Source organism: Gobio gobio (genome assembly GCF_949357685.1).
Source record: "Gobio gobio genome assembly, chromosome: 3".
Classification (NCBI taxonomy): Eukaryota; Metazoa; Chordata; class Actinopteri; order Cypriniformes; family Gobionidae; genus Gobio; species Gobio gobio.
Window position 1 is genome coordinate 27,574,729 of NC_137099.1, and position 9,861 is coordinate 27,584,589.

At 45.0% G+C, this 9,861-nt stretch overlaps 1 protein-coding gene across 1 annotated transcript in view; it reads left to right on the top strand.

The window, feature by feature from the left end:
- Positions 1 to 8,740, top strand: part of gucy1b1 (guanylate cyclase 1 soluble subunit beta 1) — a 38,640-nt gene extending 29,900 nt beyond the window's left edge. The window contains exons 12-13 of the mRNA XM_079812935.1: positions 7,039 to 7,193; positions 7,527 to 8,740. Of these exons, the coding sequence (XP_079669061.1) occupies positions 7,039 to 7,193; positions 7,527 to 7,644 (273 nt within the window). The 3' untranslated portion in view covers positions 7,645 to 8,740. The remainder of the gene's footprint in view (positions 1 to 7,038; positions 7,194 to 7,526) is intronic.
- Positions 8,741 to 9,861: the final 1,121 nt, after the last annotated feature.

Below are 9,861 nucleotides of genomic sequence, written 5' to 3' on the forward strand. Positions count from 1 at the left end.
GTTGCCTGAGTTCTGTTTGCTACCTAGTTACTGATTACGTTAATCTGTTGTTCATTTTGTAACCTCATTACTCCCTGTGTGTTTATGCCTTTAGTTTCCTCAGTTCATTGTTCTATGTCGTTTCAGTTTGCTTGGTTGTCTATATATTTTCTGTCTCCTGAGATTTGTGATTAAAGACTGTTCTATTGGATATTCCTATTTGTTGCGTACGTACTACAACCACCACCCATTACAATTAGTTCTGGTTCTCAAATTTGGCCGAGCTGTGTCCCTACAGATTGTCAGCCAATGTATTTTTCATTTACTCTTTCTGATGGATATTGTACAGTGCTATGGCAGTAAGTGGTGACAGGTGTATTATGAATGAGTCATTGAATCATTTACTCAACTCAAACACCAACATCAATATTGCTTTGGCAACAATTGGAACTATTTTATTTGGCCGATTTGGGCTTATCAGAATATGAGATGTCCAGAGATGTGGCCAAAACATATGAAAGGTTGTGGATTCAAAAATTGCTCTACTGTATTTTTTCTTTGAAAACTATTTATCAGTAAATCCATATGTGTAATGGTTGGATTGCATTCTATTCCGTCATTTCACTGTAATGGATAAGGGATCATGGATGAGCGATAGAGAAGTGGGAGCAGTGTGCTGGGGCCATGCCCAGTGCTATCATTCTATGCGAATGCCTATGTCAGCAGTGCTAGGCTCTGCCATGATTAGAGGCATGTATAATATTTAATGTACACAACAAACTTTCATAAGTTTTATAATAACTGCTAAGGAGTAATTAAACTTGGATATAACTTATTGCATTCGCTGTTCCCTTTCAAAAGCTACTCTCAATGCTGCGTACTCATACACATTGGGAAAACATCTTTGGTTGTCTGGTTTGTCAGCATGTGTGGCAAACACACCATAAACTTGGCTTAAATAACCTCTGACGATGACGTCATTGGAATGCACGCTCGAGAAACAGGTGCACCTTCAGATTTATTTGTCTTCAGAGACCGCATTTTGTGTATGTGTGCAATTTACCTCTGTCCACTTTTTAAGGAGTTAGAGTTCTAGTTGTCAGTATGCAGAATTTTGGGAAAGAGAAAAGAGAACATCATGTTGCAAACAATCAGGGTGAGTGCGAGCACTGTAAGTTGTTCTCCTTTAAAGTGCTTCATGCTTGTCTCACCTATTTTCAAGGGCAAGCCCCCACACTAAGATCTTAGGGCTCGCGAGTCGATTTGGCTGAGGAGTGGGAGACGGGTCCTTCCCTTTTTCCTGTTCTCTCTCTTAGATTGGGATGTCCTCGCCCCGTTGCCGAAGCGCATCCCGATGCTTATTCAGATCGGGCAGAGGACGCTGCATCTTTGGTTTCTAATGAGATGGATTTCGCGAGTGCCACATCCGAGCACTCCTCCCGTAATGATAAAGTACAAGAAGAGTTACTTGAGTTGGTGATTCGTGCAGTGGCCAGGTTACAACTGTACTGGCAAGAGGCCCCAAAAAGTTAGAGGATAGATTTCTGTCTAGTGGCCATGGGGAAGGCCTAAGCCATGGTCTCTCCCCTTCTTCAAAGGCCTCCATGACGAGTTAACTTACCATATAGTTGCCCTCGATGTCGACTTACGTGGTTATGTTCATGTGATGATGTTCGTCTGTTATAGGACAACTTAGTTTGAATAAACGAGCAGACACTGATTAGCTACTTGCTATAAGTTTATTTATATACACACAGTAAACAAATCCTTAACAATAAAAAAACCCTTTGATATGAACATGCTTTGTTTTAAATAAATCACACACAGTTAACTAATCCTTTAAAACAATATGCTACTTAAATTCTATAAGAGCTGCATAAAAATGAATAAGTAGCCTAGGCCTAAATTACAAATGATAAAATCTGCATACCTTTATCAAAGAAAAAGAAAAAAGTCGAACAACGACTGTTGTGATAATACCTTAATTAAACTAACGTCTCGGGTTATGACTATAACCCTTGTTCCCCGAGAAGTGCGTCATTGTGACGACACTTTGGGGAACGCCCCTCGCGTAAAGCGCCTGAAGAAACTGTAGAATCAGCCCAATCCGATTGGTGTTGCGTGATGACGTAGTATGTGACGGCATACCCGGAAGATACAAAGAGACATCTGAACGTAACAGAGATAGCGTTCTTTGCGATGAAGCGAGCGCTCTGATGATTGGGTGGACACGAGACGCAGTGTCTCGTTCCCTTCTCGGGGAACAAGGGTTATAGTCATAACCCGAGACGTTCCCCTTCGAGGGAACTCGAACTGCGCCATCGTGACGACACTTTGGGGAACGAGTACCAACTATCCCGCACCAATCATACCCACCCCAGTGTGAAGCTGGAAACCAGGCACAACTAGGGGGCGAGCACTCTCGCGCCAGGCGTCTCAGGGAGATGCAGACTATAAAAACGAATGAAGGTGTGAGGGGGGGCCCACCCCGCCGCCTCGCAGATCTCCTGCATAGAGGCTCCAGAAAGGAGGGCCACAGAGGAGGCCATGCTCCTAGTAGAATGGGCCCTCACGGCTAAAGGTGAAGGCAAGTTGCGCACCTGATAAGCCATGGCTATAGCCTGGACAATCCAACTACTGATCGTCTGTTTGGACGCAGGCAGCCCCTTCTTGGGTGAGCCAAAACACACCAACAACTGGTCTGACCTTCTCCACTGAGCAGACTTCTCCAAATAGATCCTCAATGCCCGCACGGGGCAGAGGAGGTGAAGTCGGCTCTCTTCCGCCGTCACGTGAGGTGGAGGGTGGAATGCCTGGAGAACCACTGACCTTGCCCTGTTAGATGGCACCTTGGGCACGTAGCCCTGGCTGGGATGCAAGATGGCTTTAACCATGCCAGGGGCAAACTCCAGGCAAGTCGGCGTGACCGCCAAGGCCTGGAGGTCCCCCACTCTCCTCAGAGAAGTGATGGCAAGGAGAAAAGCCACCTTGAAGGTCAGTATTCTCGCCTCAGCCGACTCCAGCGGCTCAAAGGGGGCCTCAGCCAACCCCTCGAGCACCACTGCCAGGTCCCAGGTTGGGACCCTGGAATGAGCCGCAGGCCTCATCCTCCGAGCCCCACGGAGGAATCGTACAACCAGATGGTGCCTTCCCAATGTCGCATCACCTAAAGATGCGTGGAAAGCCCCAATGGCAGCCACATACACCTTAAGTGTGGACGGGGAAAGACCGGCGGAGAAGCGGTCTTGAAGGAACTCCAGCACTGAAGCCACCGGGCAGTTAACTGGGTTCACCTCCCGCTCTCTACACCAAGTGGAAAATACATTCCACTTTAGGCTGTTCAACCTCCTGGTGGATGGAGCTCTGGAACTGAGTAGGGTCTCCACAACACCCGCCGACAGGCCCTCTGCTAGGAACTGAGCCCCCTCAGGGGCCAGACCCAGAGATCCCATACCTCTGGCCGGGGGTAGAAAATCGTACCCCTGGCCTGAGACAGCAGGTTCCTCCTCAGAGGGACCTGCCATGGGGGACCGTCCAGCAGGTCGATGATGTCGGAGAACCATACTCGAGTGGGCCACCGGGGTGCTACTAAGAGAAGGCTGACGCCCTCCCGGCGGACACGTTCCAGAACTCCCGGGAGCAGAGCAATCGGGTGAAAAGCGTACAGACGCAGCCTCGGCCACGTCTGTGCCATGGCATCCAGCCCCAGTGGGGCCGGATGAGTGAGGGAGAACCACAGCGGGCAGTGGGACGTCTCTTGAGACGCAAATAGATCCACTTCCACCGGGCCCAACCGCTCGCACATAGCCTCCACCACCTCGGGGTGGAGTCGCCATTCCCCGGGCCTCAGCCCCTGCCTCGACAGGATGTCTGCTCCCTGATTTTGGTCCCCGGGGATGTACATCGCCCTGAGGGATGACAACTTCCCCTGGGACCACAGAAGGACCTGATGCGCCAGTCTGCAAAGAGGGCGCGACCTCAGGCCCCCCTGGTGGTTTAGATACGATACTGCCGACATGTTGTCGGATCGTATCAGGACATGGTGGCCGCGGAGAACGGGCTTATGTGGGCTAGAACGACATCTCGATGTCGAACCGCCATATCGTACGACTGAGCCAAAATCAGCCAGTCGTCGATATAATTGAGTATACGGATGCCCTGGAGTCTCAACGGAGCCAGTGCTGCATCCATACACTTCGTGAAGGTGCGAGGGGAGAGAGCTAGGCCGAAAGGAAGAACCCGATACTGGTACGCTTCGCCCCCGAAAGCGAACCGCAGGAACTTCCTGTGAGCTGGAAGGATGGAGATATGGAAGTATGCGTCCTTCAGATATATCGTGACGAACCAGTCCTCGAACTGGATCTGAGTCACGATGGCTGGAATTGTGAGCATCCTGAACCTGTATCTCCTCAGAGACCGGTTCAGATGCCTGAGATCTAAAATTGGACGCAACCCCCCATCCTTCTTGGGAACTATGAAGTACCGGCTGTAGAACCCGGACTCCCTGTCTGGTGGAGGAATATATTCTATAGCCTCCTTGACCAGCAGAGAGCGTACTTCTTGCTCCATCACCCGCACCTTCTCGGGACCGACCACAGTCCGAACCACCCCGTTGAATTTCGGGGGAGGGAAACCGAACTGCAGTCTGTAACCCCGTTCCACAGTACGCAGGGCCCACGCAGATATACCCGGAAGGCATGACCATGCGCCGAGATAATCTACTAAGGGAACTAGCCTCTCGAGGCCAGCCTCGGGTGTTAATCGAGCCTCTACCCCAACTCCCTGAAGCGGCTGACCGGCAGGGTGCCGTCGGGGAAGAGGTCCGTAGGGCGCACACGGCTGCTGGACTGTCGCAAGTCCTAATGGAGGCGACTGGTTCAGTGCGCGCGCGCAGGGAATCAATGCGGCCCGAAGCGTCTTGGACGGCGGGAGCGCAGCAACGACCTCGAGAGTGGGAACGACCTCGATCGCTCCACCCTGTGGGGGACGACTCTCAGCGGTCCTGCCGAAGCTAGGACCGCTTGGGAGCCTTCTTAGCCTGGATGACGTCCCTCAGGTCGATCTTAGGCTGAGAAGGCTTCCTGCGAGAGCGCCGCCTCCTTTGCCAAGCTCCCTCAGGAGGGGCACGGAAGGCGACACTCTGCCTCTGCACATCGCGGTGCGATGAGCTGGATGAGGGTCCGGGCTGCCCACCCGGGCCTGCTCTAACTGCAGAGCCCGAGCGGCGAGGGAAGAACTTCTGGAAGGCGGCTGACTGCTTCCTCGCCTCCTGAAACCTCTCGACGACAGTATCCACTGCCCCGCCGAAGAGGCCAGAAGGCGAGATCGGAGCATCAAGGAGAAAATGTTTCTCGCTCTCCTTGATTCCCGACAGCGTCAGCCAGAGATGCCTCTCAACGCATACCATTCCAGCCATAGAGCGGCCCACAGCGCGAGCCCTCTCTTTGGTAATGCGGAGAGACAAATCCGTTGCCTTCCTGAGCTCGGTGACGTCATCCGGAGATGGTCCCTCGCCCTCATCCAGCTCTTTGAGGAGGTCGGCTTGGTATGCCTGCAGGACCGCCATGGTGTGCAGACAACCAGCAGCACGACCTGCCGCACCAAAAGCCCTGCCGACTAACTTGGACGTGTCGCGGCAAGGTTTAGTGGGCAGCGACGGAGGCTTCAATGATGCAGCGGCCCCGGGTGAGAGGTGGCCCGCAAGCGCCTCTTCCACCTGTGGCAACGCTGCATACCCCAACTCAGCCGTCCCCAGCACATTAGCAAAGTCGAGTACTGGGGGATTTGCTACACGGGCTGAGAAGGGTTTTTCCCACGATCTACACAACTCGTTATGCAGATCGGGGAAAAAAGGAAGGCCCCGCCGTGGAGGTTGAACCCGACGCCTGAAAAAGCGTTCATCCAGCTTAGATGGTGGCTGGATGTCCACTATTTCTTGTGGCCAATCCAAACTCAGTTTGGCCACAGCGTGGGTTAAAACCTCCACCAGCTCCTCTATAGCGGGCGTGTGGGGTGGCGAAAGCCCCACATCATCCACCTCGATCCTCAAATTGTCTGACTCCTCATAAGTGAAAACTGCCTAAAATGACAGTAACCAACTTTGGGAAAAAATTATATGAAGTGTAATATGATTGTTTAGTTTGTCTCGCTTCCATTAGAATACACAGAGGGGCGGGGGTTATGAACTATACTGGGACCAACCACCTGGAGTGCTGCAGGCTTGCTTCCAATGCACACTGCACATACAGTGTGTTTTGTGAGCTCACAACATAATACACAAATAGATACTGCTTATTGTGTAAATGTAATTTAATGAATAAATAAATCCAGAATGTTTAGACTTGTTTAACATCTCTTGCATATTTTGCGTACCTGGCTGATGGGATCACATAAGCACCCACCCACCTTGCTGTCCTTCATAAAACATAATCCTGTGGGTATACATTTTACCCAGTGTATTAAGGATGTTTTATATTTTCTAAGAATAGCTCTATAATACATTTCTAACTGTTAGACGTGTTTGCAGTAAAGAATAGTCTCGGCGGGGCCTCTTGTTTAACCAGAAGACACAGATTTGTTATTATACGTGCGACTGTTGAAGATGTGCCGCATCTAAATGAGAGAGAATGCTGTATTAGACGGATGGGACAGACACTTTCACACAAAGACACACACACACACACACACACACACACACACACACACACACACACACACACACACACACACACACACACACACACACACACACACACACACACAAGTAAGCACAGTCTGGCAAAGGGAGACATTGTCAGATCATCCTTCCTTTCAGTGTTTAAAAATACACCCACATTAACTTTATTCTGAATATTGCTCTGCTCTGGCACGTACACATGGCAGAGCGTGGCTCGCTCAGGGAATGTTCTATGCATTTGCTGAAGAAAAAAAGGATGATTTCTTCTTTATAAATATGTCAGAATTGTTAAAGACAATATTATTATTAATGCATTAGGTGAATGTGTTTACATATTTTCAAGCTTTACATATTTACCATCTAACTGTTGTGTTTTGGAACAGATCACCATTGGAATCCACACAGGAGAGGTGGTCACAGGGGTAATAGGGCAAAGAATGCCCCGTTACTGTTTGTTTGGAAACACGGTCAACCTTACAAGTCGTACAGAGACGACAGGAGAGAAAGGAAAGATAAATGTGTCTGAATACACATACAGGTGAGAGAACCATGTCAAACCTGAATGACAAAAATCTGTATTTTTATGAAATACACAGTGTACAATTAATATACTTAAAAGGTTATTAAACACGTCGTAAAACATTTGTAATCTGTAATGCTAAAGAGCAGTTTCTACCTGATTCAACTCATTAAAATACATTTTGTTGTTATAAATTAATTTAGGTTTATTCAGTGGTTAAAAATATAAATATTTTTACTTAAATAAGACCTTTTATTTTTTGACAATCAAAATGAGGTTAATATAATATAATTAATATAATATAATATACATGAATAAAGTGAATGTTGTCATTGAATTGTTTTGTCTCAGGTGTTTGCAGTCAGTGGAAAATGCTGATCCTCAGTTTCATTTGGAGTACAGAGGACCTGTATCTATGAAAGGAAAAAAAGAGCCAATGAAAGTGTGGTTTCTCTCACGCAAGACCTAACAGACACACTGTGTGGCCGCAGCGATGCAATTTCTATTGTGTTCTCAGCTAATGTGTTCATTCTAAAATCTATGAAAAGGAACATACTGTACTTTGTTTTCTTCATCAAAATCATTTTATTCTTCCCTTCTCAAAAGGGCCAAATTAAGAATGTTCTTCAGTGACCACTGCTTTTAAAGTGCCAATTATCTCTGATTCACATAAAATGTAAAAAATAGGGTGGGAAAGGGTATTATAGAACAGAGGGTGAACAGACAGAGCTGTACACACTTTACATAGAAATATGGAAACTGCTGTCCATTTGATATTAATGATACTACTTTGAGTGCCAACTATTGAATTTATTTAATTCAGAAAAAGAACATCGGAATAAATACAACTGGAAAATGGTAAAAACATAAAAATAATAATTGCTATGCAACATGCAAACATGCTCATCGAGTGTTTGTTTTCATCATTTTTATTTATAGCAGAGGATATGTCAGTATTTAGATCACTACCAAGTCCAGGATATTTTATTTCATCACTGAGTAAAACAAGTTTTTTTGTCAATGTATTAAGTCCCGTCTGTGTGCTGATATTTAAAGTTGAGCACTACAACATAGAAATACCTAAAGCAAATCTTTTTTTTTTATTGCGCACATTAATTAAGAAATAACTTGTAGATTTTCAGTATCACAGCACTTTTTATTACTGTATCAATGTATTATATTGGAAATACTCTTTCTGAGGATAATGTGCATGCTGTAAATAATAAAATGCCTGCACATTAGAATCATTACTACGCTCATTGCATCAGAGAATTTGCCAAACATTTACATTTAAACAAGCCATTTTATGATTACAATTTAGAATATACTTACACAACACTTCTGTTATTGTGTTACTATGAGTAGTTATTGCGTGAATGAATAGATTCTAAACATGTCTTAAAGTGAATATTTACTATTTAAAAAGTGGATAGATTTCATTGGTGTGAGAGTTTGTATTCATTGAATATCACAGATAGATTTCTTTAAAGGAAACCCTCCCATGTCACAATGCTTTTATGTACACCTCTACTTGCATATTTAAGTCTTGCATTAAAATATTATTTAAAAGATTTGCATTGTCTAATTTGTTTGTTTGTGTTGTATGAAACAAAATAGCATTGTACTGCTAAGGTTCATTGCACTGTTTTCTTTTGCAAAATTAACAATATTCAGTAGTCGTGCCTTGTGCCCAGAGATGTATAAAGTATTAGAGACACATACTTGAGTAAAAGTACAAGTTCCTTATCAAAAAAGTGACTTGAGTAGAAGTTGAAGTGCTCTTTAAGCACCACACTTAAGTAGAAGTACTAAAGTATTCAACATTTTTTGTACTTAAGTATTGCAAGTAGTTTATTTTAAAATGTACTACTCAAGTACTGAAAGTAAAAGTACAAGTATTGTGTTATGTAGTTATTAAAGAAAGTAGTCAAAAGTTTGAACATCATATTGCTTTTATTATTTCAAATGATTAAGCTAAAGGACAATCACAATGTTGGTAGGTAATTTTTCTATATTGTCATATAAATAACCTGAAAATACTGTAGTTCATTAAGATTCAATCTTACTATAACCACTCTTACTAAAAAAAATGGGGTAAGCACACTTATATTCTCATTTCAAGAGGTGTTCTGAGTAAATTATTTGTTTGTAACACTTTACAATATGATTTGTTAACATTACATTAGTTAATGTGTTAGACTAATAACTAACATGAACTAACCATGATCAATACATTTGTTACTGTATTTATTAATCTTTGTTAATCTTAGTTAATAAAAATACAGCTGTTCATTGTTTGTATATGTTACTTCACAGTGCACATTAACTATGTAAACAAATAGAGAGCAATTTGAGCGCAAGATGCTCGTGTTGTTTTAAAGACAGTCAATGCGCGCTCGCGGGGCTCTCGCGCGCTCTCTCTCTCTCGCGCTCTGTCTCTCTCTCTCGCACTCTCGCGCGCGCTCTCTCTCTCTCTCTCTCATGCGCGGTAATGTGGGTTTGGAATGGAATGATTCGTAACATTTTTATAATTGTAACGAGTAACGATGCAGCACATAAAAAAATATCGGAGTAAAAGTATTAAACTCATCGAAAATATGTACTGAAGTAAAAGTGGAAGTAGGAGAAAAAAATAATACTCTAGTAAAGTACAGATACTGCCTTTTAGTACTTAAGTACAGTAGTG